Genomic DNA, 24,049 nt, shown 5'->3' with positions numbered 1-24,049 from the left:
CCCCCCCAAAAAAAGTATCAAATATGGCAGTGTACATTAAATTTTTTTTTTAAAAGATCCAATCTGGTGACGTTTCGTTCAATAATGGTCTCGGATCACATGACACCATGAAGAGGAATAATTGCAACACAGTCATATTATTTTGTTAACTGTAACTTTGTACCCTGGTTTCCTTTTTGATTGCATGAACTAAAGTGTTTTATTGTGGTTTCCAGTATTTATTGATTTCTTTATAAAACAAAAACATATTTGCACATTTAAATGAAGGAAATGATTACAATGTAAAGATCAACGAAATAATTCTTGATTGGTAATGAACTCATCAGTTGAATCTATTCCACTCATCAATACATTCATTTTTTTTCTTTTCTTTTCTTTTCCCTCTTCATGCAAGAGGTCAGGGGGAACTGCAAGCTATCCCAGATGAAAATGAAAGACAGATCGCCAAGTCCATCACGGGGACGTGATACGCATTGAGATTCACTTTAGAGACACCAGTTCTCATACTACAAGTGTTTTTGGATTGTGTGAGGGGGGGGGGGGGGGGGGGGCAGACTGAGGAAATTCACCCATGTGCATGGAGAACATACAGGCTTCACACAAAGGGGACTTTGATACCAGAATCATACCGGAGATTGTCTGGTTGTGATGCAGGTTACAGAGAACTGCACGTCTTTACAGCTCCAGGCCAAATGCCATGCCTTGCAAAGGAAAGGGCTTGTGTAAACCTTGTATATAAATGTTTGTTTCTTTGTAATCAGCTCACAGGATTTTAGGGACAGAGATCCTCTATCTCAATGAACGATTCACAAAATCTCAGGCTTTAGTGATTCTTTCAGACAATTCAGAATACATGTTTTGTTTAATCAAAGAAGTGTTCATTTGATGTACGATACAAAATGTTATTTACATGAGGACTGCACAGAAGAAAGAATTCCATTGGTTAAAAAAAGTTGGTCCCCCCCCTCCCCCCCCCCCCCCAAGATGAGAAATAAAAGCTTTCACATGTTGAATCAAACCCTGAGAAATCCCGAAGATGACATATCAAAATCAACAAAGTGTGTGCTCAACTTTCATCATAAAGTGCCTATTTGGACGTTGCCATGAAACATCCACAGACGATGTGGGTTTGTTTCGGCCTTGTTCCGAACTGCCATGGTGAGCTTCTAGATCAGGCCTTCACATATTTCTCAGGCGGCGTTTCGATCTCAAAGGCCTCATTGTTGTAGGGGTTCATGTCCACCCCGTTGGATGAAGTTCTGGATCGACAAATCAGTTTGTAGATGGCCACCAGAGGGATGGAGATCACAGGTACAACGCAGAGGAGGATGATGATGGCAAACACCCAGCCTGGATATGGCTTCACTTCATTTTGAGGGAATTTTTCCTGAAGAGAAAGAAAGTGGGGAAAAAAACACTGTTGAACGTTCATTTTCCTCAAGAAATACAACGATTGTCGAAGCTCAAAACACACTTTTGCAGTGTATACCAAAACTTATGTTTCACTTATGAAGATGAAGTAAGATCTGCTGACATTTCAATGAACTTTTTAGCTCTTGTGGTATACAAAACCACCAAAGACACATTAATGAGCAGGGGCGGAATGGGACGGCTGATGAGTTATTGAGGGTGGGATTATTTCATTTTTAAAGATTGTTGCCAGTCATCGACTAGTAATTTTGTGAAAGTGACACGAAGCCACTGCAGACTAAAGCACAGGGTGGCAAAATAGGTTTAGAGCCACATTCAGCACACACACACACACACACACACACACGCAAATTTGCAGTAGTTACTCTTCGGTCATTAGGTTACGATCAGGAACTGTTTGTTTTTTTTGACTCACTTCTCTAAAATTAATCTTTAGAGATTTGCTGTCATACTTTATCAATTCAGCTTGTTTTAAAAATGTTTTGGGGAAAATTCATATGACTTTATCTTAACTTTAACTGAGCTTTCTCTCTTCTTTTGTTTGTTCGGTCTCTCTCACTGGTTTTCCATTGTTATGCAGCATTTCGAGCAGACATTTGTAGGGATCAGATGGTCGCGTATTATCATGATGAGCCAGTGCACTTGACTTGCTTACATAATCTGGATTCCATGCAGGATAGGAAGGGTGTATCTGCGCTTGCAAGGCCACATAGGCCACCAACACCGACAGGAGTAGTACAGGACTGATCACCATCCAGCACGCCTTCCAGAAGATGTTGGGTCGCCTCCCAGTCATGAAGTAAAGGTCGTCACTGAAACTGTAAAAGGAAACAGTGATTCAAAAAAACATATATATCTTTAATATTATTACTGTATGTGTGTCAAATGAAAACAGTTATGTGAAAAAAGTAGGACACCCTACCAAAGCCTGTGTGATTTAATTTTTTTATATACATTTTAACAATACTTAAACATTTGAGTAATATAAATAAACAATTAAAACAGAAGAAAATACTTTATTACATTCTGTAAAATGTAAATGATAAATTACCCCACACAGCTTCCTGGGGTCAGATAGAAGATTCTAGCAGCTCATGAGTCTACGGAATGATTTAAAAAGATCTCAAAACAATTTGGAGTTCATCCACTGTCTGGAAAATAGTCTAAAAGTGGAGGGTATTCAAAACAACAGTCAAAATGCCCAGTTAGGATCTGCATTTTTGTTGATATCTTTTGATTAATAAAAAAACCCCCAAATGTTAATGTTTGTTGTTTACCTGCAATTAAATCACTTTCTTTTCCAGAGATGAATAATAACAAGATTAGACATCAATATGTGAACATTTCTTGATGCAGAACTGAACATTTAATTGGGTGTCCTAATTTTTTTCACATGACTGTATATTTAATAGGAAAGAGAAGAAATGGAGGAAAAGTTACGTTTTCATCCCGCGTCCATATACGACTCCAATGATCTCAAAAAATGCAATAATGAGCAGAGGCACTGAGCCCACATAGCCATTAAAGACCTCCACCCAGTAGTTCCCTGAACCCTGGGCGAAGATGAGGGCCACTAAGAATGATACCAAGCAGATGACCCCTAAAGAAAAGCAGAGAAAACAGTTTTCAAAAGAGGGAATTTAAATGACTCAAGGTGCAGTTTTACTTTTTGCTGATAAGCGGTTACCTGTTACAGCATGAGTTGGGATCCATTTGGGAATCAGATTGAGGTCAATAAGAGGTGTGAGTACACCTTGTATGTTTCCAAACATGGAGGAGAGACCCAAGCTGAAGAGCATGACGAAGAACAGCACTGACCAAACCTGCGAGCCTGGCATTTCTGTCACGGCCTGGGTGAACACGATGAAAGCCAGGCCGGTGCCTGATGCGCTCTGGGGGAGGAAGATGAAAGAGAGTCAAAGAAAAAACGGCAGACTGACTGAATGCTTTTGACCGGCACAGGATGTGCTGTTCTTCAGGAGAGTAAAAACTGGAGGGATGTGTCATACCTGGTCAAGGAATGTTTGGAGATCACAGGGCTTCAGTCCCAAACTAGAAACTTCCTCTGGTTGATTTTGACTGAGATGATCAAACCACTGCTGGTAGTTTTCCACTGTCATGTTCTGGTCTCCAATCTCAAAGTGGTTCGTCAGAAGCTGGATGTTCCTGTTAGAAAGAATTTATTAAAGTGTATTTTTCTGCTTGGGCCTAGCTGTCCAATGACACTAAACTAATACGTACTCTTTCAGACAGAGGTTGAAGCTGCTGGTGGCCTTAAATCCCAGGATGGCAAAAATAGGAATGGCGGCGTACAGAGATGTGGCACTGTTTATTACCCCCACAAGAACAGCGTCTCGTTCACAGTTGTTCCTAAGGGATACAAATGAAGAGAAGTAGAACTTTGTTAGCTCCTTGGTGTTGTCTGATAGATGTGTTGAAGGGTTTCTGTCCTTACTTCTCCTCATTGTAGCTTGAAAAGGCTATAAGTCCTCCGAACGCCAGAGAAAGAGAGAAGAAAATTTGTGTGGCAGCGTCCAGCCACACCTGTGGATTCTTCAGAATCTCCCACTTCAGAAAAAACAAACAAATTGTACCCCTGGGCATGTCTGAGATTCAAGATAGCATCATCTTGAAAAAGGAACAAATGTCCCAACTCACATCAGGAGTGAAGAGGTACACCAGTCCATCAGTAGCTCCCGGCAGAGTGAGGGCACGGATCAGGAATATAGTGAGCACCAGGTACGGGAAGGTGGCTGTCACATACACGGCCTGCAATAACAAGATACCCTGGTTTGATACGGAGGCTGATTCTTTTTTGGGGAGGGTTAAAATACTGCCTACTGACCTTTCCTATGGACTTGATGCCTTTGATGAAGCAGATGTAGACGATAAACCAGGCGCTGGCCAGACAGACCACCAGCCACCACTGCAAGGAGCCGCTGATTTCAATGTCAGGCGTGATGTTCAAGGTCTCGCGGTACCAGAAGTAATTCACTGGTGTGCTCTTCTCACATTCACTGTCATAACCTGGACACACAAGTAAAAAAAAAAAAAAAAAAAAGCTTAGATCACAGAATTGAATGAACTGTCTCCGATATGTATCAACTTTGGATTTCTACAAGTTTTGAATGGGTGAGCTATTCTCCGGATAAGGTTTTACACTATGTCCAACAAAGTACCTTTTTGGTGAGAAGATAGAGGAAGTGCAGCTCGAGGGATTTTCAACAATTTGATCAGGTTGGCTTGTCTTTTTGTGGAATGCATATTACTCATTAATTGGAAGGCATGATAACATCAGTGTAGCCAGTCGGATGAATGACCTGGATCGTTGTGGTCGGCTCACAACTCGTCTCACTGTGCGACTCCACCTGGTTTATCTGTGCTCCTCACAACTCCCAAAGACAAAAACATGTGACAACACCGCCAGATGATGTTTTGCCAAAACGTGTCACGGTTTGTTTAAAAACTTGCCTGAAAAGACTAAAGTAAAACTGCTTATGAAGAAGCAAAAGGCATAATGAAATGTAAGTCCATCTTTGTGCTCTGTAGATGTTAGTTTTTTGTTGTTGTAGAATACTGGCCTCATGTTGTGCTGGTCCTTCGCATACATCAGCACAACATGTGAACTGGTCCGTTGCTGTTACTCCCCGGTAGTCTGGATCAATGTTTAACACATGCCGGAATGCTTTTATTTTTTCTAAAGTGATTTTTCCGACCTCCTTCCCCACCTCTTTCCATGAATTCTGCACAGAAGATCCTTTTTGAACATTGATCACCTGGCATGTGAGCCACATAAAGTGCCTTAAGCCACTGTGACGGAATTAAGATCTTTCAGATGCTGGGATGACAGTACCTCAGTGCCAGTGATGTGGGGCTTTCTGAGGCTTGTAGCAAGAACACGTTTCGAGTTCTTGACATTGTGTTGGGAGGTTGTCCAAGATTCTTCGGCAGGCTCCCATACACTGCTGGCTCTGGCGATTCGGACTTCATCATCGAGAAACAACCCACCCCGCTCAGTTTGTAACCATTGGATACGTCTCAGGTCTCCTCTTTTGCCTTTAAGTCTGCATCTCTTACCAGTTTGTCACTTCCTGTTTTATTTTGCCTCACCTGTTTTGTCCACATCATTGTTCACTTGTTCTCGCTGTCTACCTTCCCTCAGTGGGTCTGATATGACTTGATTTGTTTCACCTGTGTTACTCCCTCTACGTAAACCCTTCTCCCCTATATTTTGGTGCCAGTTCGTCTTGTGCCTTAGTGTCTCAGCATTCTTTCATTATTCCTCATGTTTATCCCTTGTGATTCTTCATGTTCCAGTCCTGCTGTAGTCCTTAACAACAAGATGCTGGGCCCAACAACTTTTTTTTTAACCTCCCGATGGAAAGGTTAAAGTAAATGCAGACAGTGGAAAACCAACTTGCATGCTGAATGCTGCAATCATTGTGTGTCTTGAGAATCAACAGGCTTTTGCAAAGATTAGTCTCAAGACAAACAGTGTGGCAGATAGAATGTTAGACATTTCTGAAAAAAGATTCCCTAAAAAGCACTAAATAATTTATAAGCAGGAAAAAAATCACAAGGTTTATAGAAGTGTCAAAAGAACATGGTTCATTGTACATGAATGTTGAAGTACACTTATTTTTCTTCAAAATATTCAAATTGTTCCCGTTTTGTAGGATTTTTCATAATGTACTAAAACTAAAACTTTTAAGAGTTTTTTGAGAGTTACATTCATGTTTGTATGATATTGAATCAAGACAAGAACAATGATAAAATGAGGATGATTTGTCTTCAGGTTTACAGTTTAGTTTTTTTAAAAAGTGTTTTCTTTCATTTTGTCACATGACATGCAGTAATAAGTTCGTTTAAGATGGATTGCAAAGGTTTATCATCATGACATACCTTGAATCAGCAAGTTCTGAGTTCTGCCTGTCTTTCATTTGGCTTTGCATCTCTGAAGAACCCTTTTAATTTTATACTGTGGTGCAATGTCCTTTTTATTGTTAAAAGATGATCCAGTAGTTCTTCTCTTAAATCCGAGCTGGAGCATCATTTACAACCTGATGACTTCCTTATCTGCTCATCATGTCTAACTTAAAACTTTATGACAGTATTCAGTTTTCCACACCCAATTTTCAGCATTAAAACTGATCACAAGGCATGAGGCAACATCATTGTTGTTGTTGTTAAAATAAATGAAGATAAATGTTTGGAGGTTGGAGAGAATAACATGTTGTTGTGTGTATTCTCACTTGTTAGGTTGACGCTGAGGGGACACTGGCTCCACGGCAGCGGGCTTTGGAAAGAGTGGAAGAAGTACCAGAGCACCCAGGCCAGGATGGTGTTGTAGAAGAGGCTCACGAGGAAAGATGCCATCATGGAGGCAATACCTGCAGGAAGGAAGTCAATGAATAACACGTTTTACAAAAGTCTCGTTCACATATCAACAAAACAATGACCGTAAAACAAATGAAACCAAATATAGCCAAACCGAAATCATTTTTATTCCCCATGATGAACACTAACAGAGATACATTTCATAAATTTGAATTTTAGATGACCCACCAACGCCACCCAGCAATGGAGAGATGGTGATCCAGACGCCGATGCTGCCCTTGCGGAGCCTCTGACCGATGGCCAGCTCGAGATAAAGCAGTGGGAGACCCTCAAACACCAGCGCTATCAGGTAGGGGATGAGGAAAGCGCCTGAAGACACAAAGTCGACGTTTAAGTCACAGTTAGAAATCAGCCTAACTAAAATCACAGCGTCCTCAGGGAGTGTGGTGTCTGACCCGATTAATATTAACTTGGCTTTCCATGAATATTACTCCAAGCTCTATGCTTCTGAATGCAGTTCTGATCTGTCTTCTAGCCCTCTCTCATTGCTTAATTACCCTAGAATCAACGACTCAGTGGCAGAGGAAATGGTTCGTGCCATCTCCCCCTTGGAGATTCAAACTGCCATCCAATCGATGCAGAGCGGAAAGTCACCAGGCCCAGATGGCTTTGGGACTGAATTCTATAAGGCCTTTCCTTCCCTGCTGGTCCCAATACTAACCAGAGTTTATAACAATTCTTTTCTCACAGGTAAACTGCCCGACACCTTTTCACAGGCTTCAATATCACAACTGCTTAAAAAGGATAAGGACCCAATTTGCTGCAGCAGCTACAGACCAATTTCTTTGTTGAATGTCGACCTTAAAATTCTTTCCAAAGTTTTAGCTACTCGTCTCCAGCGGGTGATGTCATCTATCATTTCAGAAGATCAGACAGGTTTCATTCAGGGCAGACACTCTTACTCTAACACCAGGCGGCTCTTCAACGTTTTGTATGCAACCCCATCACACTCTCCAGAGATAATTGTATCACTAGATGCGGAGAAAGCCTTCGATAGGGTGGAGTGGAATTATCTGTTTTATATTTTGGACAAATTTGGGTTCCATCCAAACTTTATTTCCTGGATTCGGCTTCTCTACACTTCCCCTTGTGCATCTGTTCGAACTAACAACACCCTATCTCAACCTCTCCTGCTTCAACGAGGGACACGCCAAGGGTGCCCCCTCTCTCCCCTGTTATTTAACTTAGCCATAGAGCCTTTAGCCATTTGGCTTCGTGGCAATGACAAATTTGAAGGTGTTATCAGACATGGCTTGACACACAAAGTGTCACTGTACGCAGACGACCTCCTTTTATATGTCTCCAACCCTCTCTCTTCCCTTCGCCCAATACTTGACATTTTAAACAGTTTTGGCCGGCTATCTGGCTATAAACTTAATTTACAAAAGAGTGAACTACTCCCTGTGAATGCTTCAGCCAGAGCCCTCTCACTAACAGCCTTCCCCTTTAAAATAGCCATGGACGGCTTTAAATACTTAGGGATATTTATTTCCACTTCCTTTAAAAGCCTTTTTATTAAGAATTTCCAACCACAACTAGAAAGGTGCAAACTAAATATCTCTCGGTGGGCTTTACTCCCTTTGTCAGTCGCTGGTCGCATCAATCTAATTAAAATGGTAGTGTTGCCCAAATTTCTGTATCTCTTTCAACATGTTCCTGTCCTAATTAACAAAGCCTTCTTTACTAAACTGGATAAAATACTTGGTGCCTTTATTTGGGGTGGCGGGCCTGCTCATATTAAGAGATCGACGCTTCAGTTAGCTAAATTAGAAGGAGGCTTTGCCCTGCCAAATTTTCGTACATTTTACTGGGCCTGCAATATTATGAAACTGCCAATTTGGTTAAGCTGTCACTCCGCTCCTGATCCCCCAGCATGGGCCCAAATGGAAGCTTCTTCATTCAGGTCTGCTCACAATTACCCACCCCGACCTCTAACACTGCTGACAATCCAGTGGCCTTACACACCATTAAGATTTGGCTCCAATTTCGTAAGCACTATGGCCTACACAGAGCCTCGTTGCATATACCTATTCTGAATAACTCTTCATTTCCCCCATCTCTTACAGACTCTGTTTACCGTGTTTGGTCAACTAAAGGCCTTGTAACCCTCGATGATTTGTATGAAGATGGGATCTTCCTTTCCTTCTCTTCACTCGCCGCTAAATTTAGCTTACCCAACAGCCACCTTTTTCGTTATTTCCAAATTAGACATTTCGTACAGGGGTTGTTCCCCCATTTCCCCAATCGACACCCCGAATCTGAAATTGACCAGTTTCTTCTACTTTCACCAAACCACAAGCGAATCATCTCGGTCATCTCAGGCAGAATTAACTCGCTGAACCCTTCACCTGTATTCTCTCTTAAAGAGTCCTGGGAGAACGACCTGGGTATTTCCATTTTAGCTGAGCAGTGGAACAAGATTCTCCAACTAACACACTCCTCGTCTATCTGTGCCAGACATGGCTTATTACAATGTAAGGTCCTTCACAAAGCACACTACACCAATGAGAAGCTGGCTAAGATATTCCCGGGTAAAAGCGGTGCATGCAATAGATGCAACCAATCCCCAGCCAATCACGTACACATGTTTTGGACCTGTCCCCGGCTCACCAAGTTCTGGTCTGACATATTTGAAACCCTCAGCCAAATTCTCACTACCCCTGTCCCCCCGGACCCACTGACTGCACTTTTTGGCCTGTCACAGGGTCATGGCTTGTCCTCTGCAGCAAAACGCCTTGTAGCCTTTACCACTCTCCTGGCCAGACGTGGCATTCTTCTTAAATGGAAGCAAGCCGCCCCTCCATCACACAATAGATGGGTCCAGGAGGTCCTAGCCTGTGTCCGTCTGGAGAAACTGCGGTATTCTTTGAAGGGATCTCTCGGAACCTTTCGGGAGATCTGGAATCCCCTGCTGAGTCATGTGAAAAATATTGACCTAACCCCTGAAGTTAGTGATGTAACCCCTTGAGGTGTCTCTCTCCGCTAATTACTATTATTGTTATTATTTTTTCTGCCTTTCTCTCCTTTTATTTGTGTTCTTTTACTATTATTATTATTATTATTATTATTATTATTATTTTTTTTTTTTTATTATTATTTTTTAATTTATTTTATTTTTTTTTTATTTATTCATTTATTTATTTTTTCATTTTATTTTATTTATTTATTTATTTATTTTTATGTGTGTGCGTTCGTGCGAATGTGTGACGTGCTGTGTTCTGGTGGCTAATAATGGGTGGGGAGGGGGGTGGAGGGTTGGGGCTTAGGGGGATTAAACTACAGACACTTTACCTTATTTTATAGACATTGTGTCAGGCTGCCACGTTCTGCTCATATCTATGTACCCTTTCTACCTCAATTCCTGTGAACTAGTTCTGCACCAACTGTAAATGTTCTTTTTTTGCTGTTGTGATGCCTACTGTTTGTCTGTCGAAAAACCTAATAAACAGATTTAAAAAAAAAAAAAAAAAAAGAAATCAGCCGGAATTAGATGGTGATATTTAACAACACGACAAAATCGATTTGTAAAATTGAATAGATGATTTAAAATAACAAACTGAAGACATCAAGTAATTTATCAGTCAGATAAGATCAAACAAAGGATCCGAGTCTGAAACGAAAGGGTCGGTTATTTACTCATCTTAACCCTGACCTGGACCCTCGAGGGTTCGGTGGCTGGAGAGATTTAACACCTCTTACTGTGGACTATGAGACAGTAAAATAACAGATTGGGTACTTTGTGCAGAAACAATTGTTTCCTAAAATCAGTGAATCAAAGACTGTACTCACGCATAAAATAACACTGATTTCAAAAAACTGCACTGCTCTGTTTGTTATTGACCAAATGAAAAGGCCATCTATGATGATTCAAGCATCTCTGAATGAAAGGTAAAATATCTCGAAGGCCGTTGCATTAGTAAGGAAAATCTAGTGCAAAGGTAGCAACTCACCTCCACCATAGATTTGACATAGGTAGGGAAACCTCCACACGTTTCCAAGTCCCACTGCAAAGCCAATGCATGTGAGCAGGTACTGAATCTTGTTATCCCATTTAGGTCTCTCCTCTACTCCAGAGTCATTTGTTTCACCCATCCTCAGCTGGCGCAAAGTTATCGCAATATACAAGATCTGCAATTTCTTGACTCTAGCGTACACCTCACAGTTGTTGTATGTATGGTTTTAGTATAGAAATACTCCTTGGATCTCTGTTGAGTTACAGTCTCAGGTGATGCCCTCCTCTCCCTCTCTGACAGACGTGTCCGAGCTGGGCTTTCTTATCAGCTGAAGCAGGGATACAACTTTTATTGCTTTTCGTGAAGAAATCCGGCCAACGGGAAGGGAGTGAAAACAGCAGGCGCAGTGATTTAGTGGTCAGCCCTCCCAGCTTGTTTAACATGTTGGTGTGCTCAGCTTTGAATTAATGGATAACCCGGTGATGCTGTCTGCCTTTATGCTGTCCTCTGGCGAATCGTTAAAACTTGTAAAAAGGAGCTGAATCTTTGTACAATGACCAATCCTCAACTTTAATTATTTAATCCCAAAAAATATCACATTTTGGACATAAAATGCAACGTGAAAAGTATATATTTTATCGCTGACACAACCTCAAATTATCAGCCGTGCTAAAGCTTGTGTTACACTCTTCATTATTCTGCGCAAGATAAGCTATCGTGGTTTTGAATACAATTTGAAATAAGAACAACATGTTTTTGCCTACTGCACACTGGTTTTAATCTGCACTGTAGAGAGAAAAAAGAAATCGGACTCACTGATGTTTCGTATGATAGTGAATTTAGTTGCTCAAGCGCAGATCAGAAGGTGCCAGAGTCATGAATAATAACACAATGCAGTTTGTTTCCAGTGAACTTTGCTTTCAATAAGTTCAACCAAAATACTTTTTTAAATTAGGCAGTAAAGTTTTATAGGAGTCATATAAAAATGATTGATTAACTAAAGTCAATAGTGTGTTATTGAAGTTAATTTCTTTATTAATTTTTGACTCAAATTGAAAACAGATTTAAAGCAACAAGGCCATTACAACGCATAAAGTATATTTCTAATTAATAAGTTGAACCCCATCCATCCATCCATCCATCCATCCATCCATCCATCCATCCATCCATCCATCCATCCATCCATCCATCCATCCATCCATCCATCCATCCATCCATCCATCCATCCATCCATCCATTCATCCATCCATTCATTTGTCTCTTATCTTCAGTTACTCCTCACACCGACATGCTGTTCATTGTTTCCTTTTTCACTTGTAATGTTCTTTTCTCTCCTTCGTCTACTCTCCACTCAACCAAACCAGTTTTGGTTTGGTTGAGTGCCCCCAGATAACCGACAAAACGGATTATCCAGCTCCCTCTGCAGGAGAAGTGTCATCTTTGAGACGGCACACTTATAAAACAGTGAGTCAAAATATCTTGCATTTTACAAAAAGCACATCTGAAAGTTTAAAACGACAAGGCTCAGTTTAAGGAAATAAAACATGGTATTGATGATTCCTTTGGAATTCTTTGTATTGTGTAATTCAATGCTCTTTAAACTGAAGACGTTCCAGATCTGTTCTGCCACCTGTTGGTGGGAAAGGGATTGTGCGAATTTCAGTCAGGTGCAATTTGCAACACAGAACAAATGACAATGTTTACCAACAGCTATTAGTAGCCTTGTGATACCAACATATGTAGCAGTCACTCTGGGAGATTGGTAAACATCAGACTCTCAGCATGTGCAGAGAAAGGTCTCCATATTAGACTAAATTTTAAAAATTGAACCATTAATATGCACCTGACTTTCTCCTGATTAAGAATACATCCTTTGAGTTGAGTCTCAGCATCAACTGGATGAGCTGACTCTCTTTCAGGTCATTACGGTCTGAGGTATTTCCAGGGATAGGAAGGTATTAAGAAAGGGCAGAGGGAATCAAAAACATGTTTTCCTAATAAATATGTTCAGGCGATGCTAGTCAGGTTAATCCAAGTCATAAACTGCTCAAAAAATATCACTGCCATATTTTATTTTCCTTATTTTTTTTATTTTCAGTCTGTTAAATTCCCACACAAGGTCATGCACCAGTGGCCACAGCTGCTGCATTAGGAGCAATTTGTGGATCAATTTATTGTCTTTTCAATCTTTGGATTGGAAGATGACCCGCCCTATCAGATGAGGAATATCTGGTGCCTTTAGTGTCCCAATAGAATTTAATATTTTGCCTCAGGGTGTATGGTTTCCCTCCATATACATAGAAGCTCAGTCATTAATTTTCCTTTTTAATAGGTTTATAAATTATACAGCTTTACTCTCCAATGTGGGACCCAGTGATAAGTTAATATAAATAGGAAATACAAGTATCTTGTGGTGGCAGTTCTTATAATACTTAACATGAAGTTTATTATCCAACACATCAAATGACGGTGCTTTTATTAAATCTTTACTCTGTAAGTCAAGTTAAGAAATGTGGTTGATTTCCACAGGAATCTGTTTCTTTTTCATGCACTTCACAAACACTAGCCAACACAATGCATACACTGGCAGCACCAGACTGGGGATTCCAGCCAAAATGAAGATGATGGCGTTAATCCATGACGGGTAGGGTACTGACGCCAAAGCTGGAAACTGCTCCTGTGATTAAAAGGAAAAGGTGCCAGTGAGTTACAGTTATATGCTTGAGTTCAGTCTTATTTACCATACAAAAACGTGTTATGAGCTTGTGAGCTTACAGAGTTTGGGTCCCAGACTAAGTAGGTGAGTTCTTTCTGAGCTTGAGTCACTAAGTAGAAAATTAAGATGACCATGATGGTTAGAGGACTGGTTAACCTCCATGAAATCTGCCAGAAGATGGAGGGTTTTCGTCCAATCATAAACTTTATGTCCTCATTGAACCTGCCATGAAAAAAACAAAAAAAAAAACCACAACAATAATTATGACAATGAGATATTTGGAATCTCCACAAGCAGATGTTAATGAACCAATGCAGTATAATTTGATTGTTTCTCCACGACTGGAACAAATATGTGTTTTGTTTCGTGACATTAGTCCAAACATAAGATGTATCCTTCTCACAGTTATTCGAGTCCCGCCACATGAGGTATTGTGAGTGATTTTTCTGCTAAACAGCGGAACATCAGAACTATTAGACGGTTAAATCAACCAGTGTTCGTCTATGAATCAGTTTGCCTGTCTTACAGCTGCCTGCCAGTAGATGGGGCTGTAGAGTCAGACCGGATTTAAGAGAACTGCACAAAACAATGGTTACTTCTGCTTGAGTTGTTTGCTACACTCAATTTTGCATTGTTTATTTGGAGAGGATGTTTTACTGCCTGGTCTGATACCATTACGACATTGACCAGATAGACTCCATATATAATGTGCTGTGTAGATCATCCAGTTAACCATTTTGATGTTAAAGGTTTCAGGAAGTTCCTGGCATGCTGGGACTTTGACCGCGAGTACGGGGTGGACAGAGGTGACAAAAGCTGATTTCACTCTTTTAGATTAATCTAATTTGTCATGGAAAAGTGAAGCATGAATAGAAGTATCTGTTCATTTGGGTGTAATTTATTAAAAAAAAAAAAAAAAAAAAGCTCTCTGAAAAGTGTTTTTTTCAGAGACTTGCAATGTTGGTGTCTAAGCAAACAAAACAAAAGCTTTATGTTGATACTTTCAAATTCCATCTTGTAAACATATACCATGTGCTGAAAGCCAGTACTCAGCAGCAGTACACCAGTTGTCAACAAATGACTCCAGGTCGCTCTGGATTGGCAATAACTTTAAAAACTACAAGCCTCAAAAGAAATCCACTCCATGAACAACCTCGGTGTGAAATTTAAAGATTAAGCATGAGTAAGTCTGACTTGTCCTTGAATTTTTAAATCTTTTGCATTTGCAAGATGAATAAAGGATCAATCAATCAACTTTTGGTTGAGCAAATTTTGATCACAGGGGAACAATAATTGCATCTAATCAGGAAAGCACCTGTGTGGAATCCATTTTTATGGAAGCGCACAATTCAAATTAGCAGAAGAATAGGCCAGATATTGAGGTTTGGACACATAATACACAATCAATATATCCTTCGAAATTTGATGTACAGTAAAAGACTGAAACTTTGGGCTTTTAAATTATAGGAACAGACATGTTGCCTAAAACATTTATAGAAGTTGGGCATGTCAGCAATTTGTCACCTTAAATTAGGCAGTAATTGTGTACAAACCTGTCTATGCCGTAGACGTAAACTACAGCTATCATCTCAAATAATCCAATGGTCAGCAGGGGCACGGATCCAGCAAAGTTGTCAAAGAGGGTCACCCAGTAAAGTCCAGACTTCTGCGCGAACAGGAGGGAGATGATGAAGGCGACCAGGCACGTTACACCTGAAAAACACAAAGACGAGGGAGTTACAGCACAAACCACTCAATCTGAGATTGCAAATGGACGCTTCATACCAGTCAGTGCTTCTTGGGGCCATTTTTTAGGTAACAAGTTCAGATCTTTCAAAGGGACAACGACTCCCTCGATGTTGCCAAATAACGTCGACAGTCCCAGGCAGAGGAGCATCACGAAGAAGAGGACGGACCAGATCGGAGAACCAGGCATCTTGGTGATGGCCTCCGTGAAAACAATGAAAGCCAGCCCAGTTCCCTCCACGCCCTGAACAAAACGCAAACCAGGTTAGAGTAATCAGTATTACCAACATGGAAGTATCACAGATGAGGGTCTGAAGAGTCACCTCACTGAGAAGTTTTTGCATGTCACAGGTTTTGATGTTCAGACCAAGAACAACGTCGTGATTGGAGGCGTTCAGTTTAATATAGGCTTCTTCATAGTTGTTTGCTGTGATGTTGTCCTCGGGGAGACCAAATACATTCAGTAATGTCTGGATGTTTCTGAGGAAGGAGCATGACATGTGTAATGAGCTCTGGGTGACCTGAACAAGCATCCTTAATCCATTTTGGAAATTTTATTTGTAAGACATGGACACAATTGAAAGAACTGGGCTGTTGGATGATAATTTAACTAAGACTTTACTAAAACATACAGATTTAAAATGTCCTCAAAATTAAATTTACTGTAAACTAGAAGATAAATATTTTAAAAGTTTTTGATTATTGTGTTCAACAATTGGAATCTATTTCATTTAACTACTTACTCACTGATACAGTTGTCATATTTCTCAGTGGCCCTGAAGCCAATGATGGTGTAGGTCACTGTGGCTGCGTAGATGGACGTGAGTCCAGTTATAGCAGACAGCAACACGGCGTCTTGCATGCAGTTGTTGCTGGAGGAAAAAACAGAGGTATGAGGGTGGATACCAGTCGTGCCTTTCGTATTGGAGGAGCGATGAATGATAATGGAAGTACGAGTTGACGTCTGCATGTCTTTTACTGAATAGGGTTATAGCTTGAGAAGGAGATGAGCCCCCCCCAGGCCAAGCTGAAGGCATAAAAGACCTGGGCACCTGCATCCAGCCAAGTTTCTGGTTTGAGCAGCTCTTCCATCTGCAAATAGGAACATACAATGTAATGATGCTTCATGTTTAGACCTTTCACATTTCTTTTTTGTTTTTTCCAAGTTAGAGAAATGTGAAACGTACATCAGGTGTAAAGAGGAACTTGACTCCATTCAGGGCCCCTTTAAGAGTCAGTCCTCGGATCAGAAAGATGGCCAGGACGATGTAAGGCAGGATGGCTGTGACATACACTGCCTGAGGTCCCAATGAACAAAAATGTAAAAAAAAAATATATATATAGATTGTAGTGATAACACATAATAAATAAAACATGGATTTTAACTCCAGCTTTCACCTTTCCTGAAGTACCAATCCCACGTATGTAGCAGATGCAGATGACTGTCCAGGATGATACCAGACAGAGTACCATGGGCCAGTGGATTCCTCCAGAGTCGGCTATGGATGTCGAAGTGTTCAGAGTCTGTCTGTAAAAGTAATAATCCACAGTGGAGCTTTCCTGACACTCCGGTATATACCCTGAAGAACCATCAAACAGTCAGGCAGAGCTGGGACGATCACTAGAATTAAATATATGAACGTGTACTTTCTGATACCTGTCATATTTTCATTGAGGGGGCAGTGGCTCCAAGGCAATGGAGACTGGAAGGAGTTGAAGAGATACCACATGATCCAGGCTATTAGGGTGTTGTAGTACAGTCCGATCAGCAATGACACCAGCATGGAGCCAATACCTAATTGAAAAATCATTAATATATATATATATATTTTTTTTTTAAATCATTTCATATCTCACTTCTCATCCTAGTGTGAAAAGTCTGCAGGGATGCAGCGATACTGTAAAGTAAATACAGGAGGAACAGGGCGGATTCTTTCCTGGCCATGAAACAGTGGGCCGGAGAGTTCAATAAACCGGTCTACATGTGTTTCGTGGACTTTTAGACGCGCCACCTCGCATCTCCTCGGAGAGTTGAGCTGCTGCTCCTCCACATTAAGAGGAGTCAATTTAGGTGTTGCATCTGATTAGGATGCCCCCTGGGGGTCTCCCATTAGAGGTTTCCCAGGCACTTCCGACTGGGAAGAGACCGAGAGGTCGGCCCAGGAAACACTGGAGAGATTACATCTCTGGCCTGGTCTGATAGTGACTTGGGTTACCCGCAGAAGAGCTGGAGGAAGTTGTGGGTGACAGAGATGGGTATATTGTGCTATAGTGCAACTGTGAACCTAGCAAATGTATTGGCATTACATTAATGTGTTACTGCATAGCTGACTATCCCCGTCACTGGTATTCATTTGCATCTACTATGTTATTTGCCCTTGTCAAATATCCAAAACCACATTATTATTTTTTTCTGATATCAAACTTAAGAGGAACCAAATGTTCATTATTGTTCAGCTCTGGATAACTGGATCCAGTCCTTACCAATACCAGTCAGATACGGACTGATGGCCCTCCACACTCCCACGCTGCCTTTTCTGAGACGTTGACCGATGGCAAACTCCAGCAGAAGGAGAGGCATTCCTTCCAACACCAGAAGGATCAAGTAGGGAATCAAAAAAGCACCTGGAAAATGTATGATTATGTTAAACATCCCGAATGGGAAAGTGGTTCGAGATGTGGATATTGAACATCATTTTTTACCCCATTGGTTATTTTTTTTATTTTACTTTCCCTTGCATGTTATAGGAACTTCTTCAAAGAACCATGTTGGGTGTGAAACAACTATAAAAATTAATGTTTGCAGAACCATCAAATATAGTTGGTGGTGTTTATTGTGAGCTCTCAATTGCAGCAGTCAATAATTCACAGATGACTCAAAATATCCTGTAAACGTCTCTGGCAATGCATTTCGGGCAGTTTGTTCTAGGAGGCTGCTCACGTACCGCGCATGAGCAAATGGGCCGTTGATTCTGAGACGGACAGATCCAACTTGACCGTGTGATTTACAATGGCGTCTTCGCAGTCATACAACTGTCCTTAAGTTGACTGAGGTTGTGGTGCCTGACTTGGGCATCATTTCTTGTTTTTACCACTCAGGAGTCCTTCACTTTTCCCAAATATGCAGATGCTCAATCAAATCAAATTTGCTGTGAAAAACTGTCCACATTTATAATTTTGGACATAACTTTAGCCTCAATGTGACAGCTCTAAATCTATTAATACATCTGCAGTGCTACAATGACTTAATCACTTGGAACTTGAAACTAAATATTAAGTTATCTCAATCATGTTGAAAATTGTTGACCAATCATTGAAAACAGGCACAGTTTCACCATTTCCCTCAAGCTAAAATTCCTCTCTTGGCTTACCTCCTCCATGACTTTGACACAGGTAAGGGAATCGCCACACATTCCCAATCCCAATGCAGAAGCCCACGCAGGTTAAGATGTACTGGGCTTTATTGTCCCACTTGGGTCTGCCGATGTCCTCTTCTTCCATCTTTTCCAGCTCCTCATAGCTCGGGATCCGGTCGTCCAGCCCGGGGTTAGGAAGTTGCAGTTTCATGTCGAACGCCGTTTTCCAGGAACCTGACACGGTTGCTGTCTTGTGTCAAACTGACTGCAGAGGGAAATCAGCTCAGCAAGCTTCAAACACATTTATGATCTTTCGCTTTTATGATCAGGTTCACTTTATAGATTAGCAAGTGCATAGTTTGTTTTTCCAATTTATATTGTCATTAAAGGTTATCATATAAATACATATATAAAAATAATTTCCAGCAACAGAATATTGAATTTCAGTCAAACTGCACAAAGTAAACCTCACCCATCAACCTTAGAGGTAATTCTGATTTATGTCAAACTAGTAGTCTTGTTGCTGGGCGCCACAGGAGCTGATAATGACGTCGATAACCTTTGCGTAGTGCTCTGAGGCGCCGCCATGGTGATGCTGCTGAGTTCTTTCTTTGATATCACTAAAAGCATGATCACGTGAAGGTTGGTGTCACTAGAAATGTAGCCGGGAAAGCCAGTCGCTGAGTGAAAATATATTTAGATAGTTACATAAAAGCTTAAAGAATAATATACACCTGTCCCTGTCATGTCATCAGGTTGAACATGTCTCTGATAAAGGAAAGATAAGATTAAAGTTTTGCTCAAAACTCTGGCTTATTAAAATTCAATGTTTTGTCAATATGGTTCATTTAATGCACCAAAGATATGGTCATTTAGACGTGTGAACAACCCCATGACTTTTGCTGCCACTGTAAAACTATTTTTACATGGGTCATTTTATTTGCAACGCTTGTTAAAGATTGATTAAACACATTTTTGAACTGAGATCAGGAATGTTTTAGGGTATGTTGTCTTAGATGTTTTAGATGAAATAACCAAACGCCATTCATTAGCAAAACTAATGAAGGTAAGGCGTTGACCAAAAGATATTTGGATGAAGTTACAGAGTGATATGAGTCTGGTCTGATTAGACTGTTTCCGTCTCAAGTGAGGGTATGTTGTTACTTTTTAAGTCATTTTACTTTATATGTCTCATTGTTTGGTACTTGATCATCCCCCTGAATCTAGTCCACATATCTTTCATCAGAAGCTTAAATGTTTTTCTTTAGACATCTACAATATGGTCTATGCTCTATGTCTGATAGGATACAGCTTTGTGAGAGTTAGGCATAATCTTTCTTTTGTTTTTATTTACATTTTGAGATGTCAGAGTTAAGATTGTAGTTAAAAGGAGTCTGATCCGTTGACTTATCTCGTTCTGTAAGAACAGAAATGTACTGTTGGTCACGCACTGGCAGGCCTTGATGGGTCCAAGGGTCTTTTGTGGGATTAAAGGAAACAAAAATGAATGGCGAGCTTTGATACGAACAATGCCTCATATATAGAAACGATGGCGCTCTTAGGATTCTTTGTCCCAAACCTTTATCATCATCTCAACAAAGAACACAATAGACTTGGTAAAATTTTATAAAATCTTTATTATTTTTAATCAAACCTCTTCCATTTGGCAGCGTCTGGGGCAATACATCATGTGTGGGTTTTTATCTCACACTTATCGTTATTTCAGTGAATCATTGAAAGATCATATGTTGGCAGCCCTCCAACAAGTGCATAAAGAGACAAAGTTCAGTCTTACTGGAATATGCTTCGATGAAACTTATTAAAGGTTTGCTGGTTCCGAATTGTGATGAAAACATTGAATGAAAGTTGTACTGCTGCGGCACTGGATGGCACATTCAAGCTTGTTTGGAAGAGATCACACGCGTTATCATTTTTGATTAAACAAAACGTCAAAGTAAGTTTACAATAAGCTATAGGTCGAGTTCGCATAAAATGTTGATCTTCTTTATCAACACTACAATAATGAGAAACTCGATCTTAACACAAAACAATTCCCATCGTATGTATATAGTGAAAAAAAACACAACTTCAGATTATGTCAATCATTGATTTGCTAAAATAAGATATATTTTAAAAATTAAACCCTGCTGTTTACCAAAAACTATATATTCACCATGCATACATACTGTAGACAGTTAATCTTCTAGCTGTAACTCAGAAGTTGGATGCTGCAAGAGCACCTTCCATCTTTCACACAGCTTTATCCGAATAAGGTTGGTAGCAGGAGCTGATCCTGGCTGACTACAGTATGTGTGGAAGGTGAGTTCATCCCGGACGAGTTTATCACAAGATAATCAGAGAGGCACAGACAGTCACGTGCATGGCAAAGTGGCATCATCAACCAATCGGATGCATGTTTTTGGACTGTGAGAGGAAGCCACAGCACCTGGTGAAAATCCACACATGCACATTGAGAACATGGTAACTACAGGACTTGGACTGGAGGTGTTCCCTATCGGAGGTGTGAACCACTACACCGCTGTGCATCCCATGTAAGAAAACCATGAAATTGTGAACTGCCATATCACCGAATGGATTCATACAAACAAATTCTACCTTTTGACCCAAAGATTCTTCCTCTAAAGGCAATTGCTCTGAAACTGAACCTGTTAACGGTTTACTGGAAAAAGAATTGAGGCTAATGTTTTAAGGTTCACTTTTAGCAGCATATGTTTGTTTGTCTTTAAACTATTACCACTAGTTTATTTGAAAACCAGTTTATTAACAAGGTTTTATGAGATCTTTTTGATGCTGAAAGAAGAAGGGACTCATTCATTATTTTTTACAGTTGGAAGACCCCAAACAACAACAAAAAAGCCATTGGTATATTTAAAGCCTGGCACTTTGTCTGCTCTTTGGAGTCTATAATGTGTTGTATGCATATTCACATTCGTGCAGGAAGGAGGCATCTCAAAACAACTGAATTAGGTCAAATGAGCTTGGACTTTTCTGTCTTAGGAGACATTTTACCTCTATAGCTCCTTGGATAAGACATACAGTCCAGTTGACCAGATTCAATTGCTTTGAGATTACGGTGTGTTGTTCTTTGTCTTGTGTCTGCCTCCCTCTCTTGGCCAATTTGTGAGATAACAGCTTTTTCTTGAGTATAACATTTGTACTGTAGAGTGGCGTTTCCCTGACCCACCTGGTTGGGATTTACTGCTGTAGTATGCTGGCAGGTGGTGGTGTAGTGGTTCGGTGGTGCCAGGACATACTTGTAAAAGAGATTATTGATCTCAATGTGGTTCTCCTGACTAAATAAAGGCAAAAAAAAATAATAAAAAAGTAGTATCTCCTCATTGTAAGAGTGTCTTGGGTACAACTCCAAGTTGAACTTCTGTGTGGACTTGGCATGTGCACGCTTGAGATGACCTAGGTGCCTGGCGATGGCCGATTGTACGGTGCCCCAGAAGAGTCAATGCAACTACACAACTCACAATGCAACAGCAAGAGCCATAACGCAACAGCACAAACCACAACAGCAAAAGTCACAACACAACAGCAAAAGTCAAGACCTAATGGCAAATGGATTTCACCTGCATAGCACCTTTCCACTGTTTGAACAGTCCCCAAAGGGCTTTACATTGTTAATCACATTCACCCAAACATTGAGACACCAACAGAAGCTGGTAAAAAGCCCGCTCCACCCACGGGGATGGAGCTGCAAGAACAGTGCGGCAAAGGCCTAAACTGCACAGGTAACTGTGTTTCTGAATTCATCTATTTAATGCTATTTCACTGGTTGAACGGTCCAACGTGCTTCACTTTGTAAATCACTTTCACCAATTCACACACACATTTAGACACCAATCCAACCTGTTAAAAAGCCCGCTCCACCCACAGGGATGGAGCTGCAAGAATGGAGTGGCAAAGGCCTAAAGTGCATAGGAAACTGTGTTTCTGATTTCATCTATTTAATGCTCTTTCACTGATTAAGCAGTCCAAAGTGCTTTACGTTGTTAATCACATTCACCCATTCACACACAAATTCTGTCATCAAGGGAAGCTGTTAGAACGCCTGCTCCACCCACAGGGATGGAACTGCAAGAACCGAGCGGCAAAGGCCTAAAGTGCATAGGAAATCGTGTTACAGATTTCATCTACATAATGCTATTTTACTGGTTGAACAATCCAAAGTGCTTTACGTTGTTAATCACTTTCACCCATTCACACACACATTTAGACATCAAGGGGAGCTGGTAAAATGCCCACTCCGCCCGCAATGAGGAGTTGCGAGAGCAGTGCATTCCGAAAAGGGAAAACGAACACCTAACAGTAAGACCCAAAGGACAAAACTGCATAGGAAATTGTGTTTTCGGTTTCACTTATAGAGCGCTATTTCACTGATTGAACAGTCTCCAAAGTGCTTTACATTCTTAATCACTTTCACACACTTAGACATGAGGTTTTGCCAGAGTTTGAGGGTTTCTCAAAGTGCTTTACGTCGTTCATCACTTTCACCCATCCACACACACATTCACACACCAATGGAAGCATCTGACACCCAAGGAGCTCATTCTTCGCAACAGTAGTGTTCAGTGTTTCTTTTCACACAGCATTGTAAATGCCAACACCAACAGTAAGAGCCAAAGAGCAATACTAAAGGCCAAGACTGTACAGCAAATAGTGTGACAGATTTCATCTATATAGCACTATTTCACTGACTGAATAGTCCAAAGTGCTTTACGTTGTTAATCACTTTCACCCATTCACACACACACATTCGCACACCAATGGAAGCATCTGACACTCGGGGAGCTCAGTCCATCCACTGGCTGAAGTTTGGCTACTTCATTTTCGCTAGAACACCGGATGCAGTTTAATGTCATACCCAGGACATAAAAAGAACAAGCTTTAACAACAAACTACACAACACAACAGTAAAAGGCACGATGCAACCGCAAAAATCACAACACAAACGCAAAAGATAAAGCGGAAATATCGTCCTCCGGAAACAAAGCCTTCCATTGTGGGTTAACTTCCGTTGTGGCCTTTGCGTTAGTGTTGTGACTTTTGCTGTTGCCTTGTGACTTTTGCTGTTGCCTCGTGACTTTTGCTGTTGCCTCGTGACTTTTGCTGTTGCCTCGTGACTTTTGCTGTTGCTTTGTGACTTTGTCTGTTGCAATATGACTTTTGCAATTGCGTTGATGCTTCTGGGCCACCGTACTATTATCTTAGGTATGAACTGAAAACAGCAGTATTCTAAACACAAACTACTAGTAAATATGAAGCAGTATGGTCAACAAGGTAAAAGTCAACATTGTAATTTGAATCAAGAAATAGATATATATGAAAAAAAAGTATTCAACTCAATAACTTAGATGTCCCCACTTGGCCTGCAAAAATGGAATGATAAAACCCAAGAAAAAGTAACAGTCGCACATTGCAGC

General features: G+C 40.6%; 2 protein-coding genes across 2 annotated transcripts; both read right to left on the bottom strand.

Moving 5' to 3' along the window:
- Nucleotides 1-845: 845 nt before the first annotated feature.
- slc6a18 (solute carrier family 6 member 18) lies at nt 846-10,920 on the bottom strand (the record flags this gene model as incomplete). The annotated part of the gene is made up of 12 exons (XM_080485577.1): nt 846-1,387; nt 2,087-2,249; nt 2,872-3,031; nt 3,119-3,323; nt 3,441-3,597; nt 3,673-3,801; nt 3,887-3,999; nt 4,090-4,200; nt 4,277-4,458; nt 6,684-6,821; nt 6,997-7,137; nt 10,779-10,920. The coding sequence occupies 12 exons, from the start codon at nt 10,918-10,920 to the stop codon at nt 1,172-1,174; spliced, it is 1,857 nt and encodes a 618-aa protein (XP_080341703.1). The 3' UTR covers nt 846-1,171.
- A 1,956-nt stretch (nt 10,921-12,876) lies between these two features.
- LOC308123212 (sodium-dependent neutral amino acid transporter B(0)AT1-like) lies at nt 12,877-18,894 on the bottom strand. Its single transcript, XM_080485575.1, has 12 exons — nt 18,615-18,894; nt 17,728-17,868; nt 16,901-17,038; nt 16,642-16,823; nt 16,431-16,541; nt 16,223-16,335; nt 15,987-16,115; nt 15,567-15,723; nt 15,283-15,487; nt 15,051-15,210; nt 13,557-13,719; nt 12,877-13,458 (listed from the first exon to the last, which is right to left on the bottom strand). Exons 1-12 carry the CDS (start codon nt 18,808-18,810, stop codon nt 13,285-13,287), a joined length of 1,869 nt encoding a protein of 622 aa, XP_080341701.1. The 5' UTR covers nt 18,811-18,894; the 3' UTR covers nt 12,877-13,284.
- Between the last annotated feature and the right edge of the window lie 5,155 nt (nt 18,895-24,049).

This window comes from Lipophrys pholis (assembly GCF_963383615.2).
Source record: "Lipophrys pholis genome assembly, chromosome: 17".
Classification (NCBI taxonomy): Eukaryota; Metazoa; Chordata; class Actinopteri; order Blenniiformes; family Blenniidae; genus Lipophrys; species Lipophrys pholis.
Note: the sequence above shows the minus strand (reverse complement) of the source record. Positions and strands in the feature narration are given on the sequence as shown.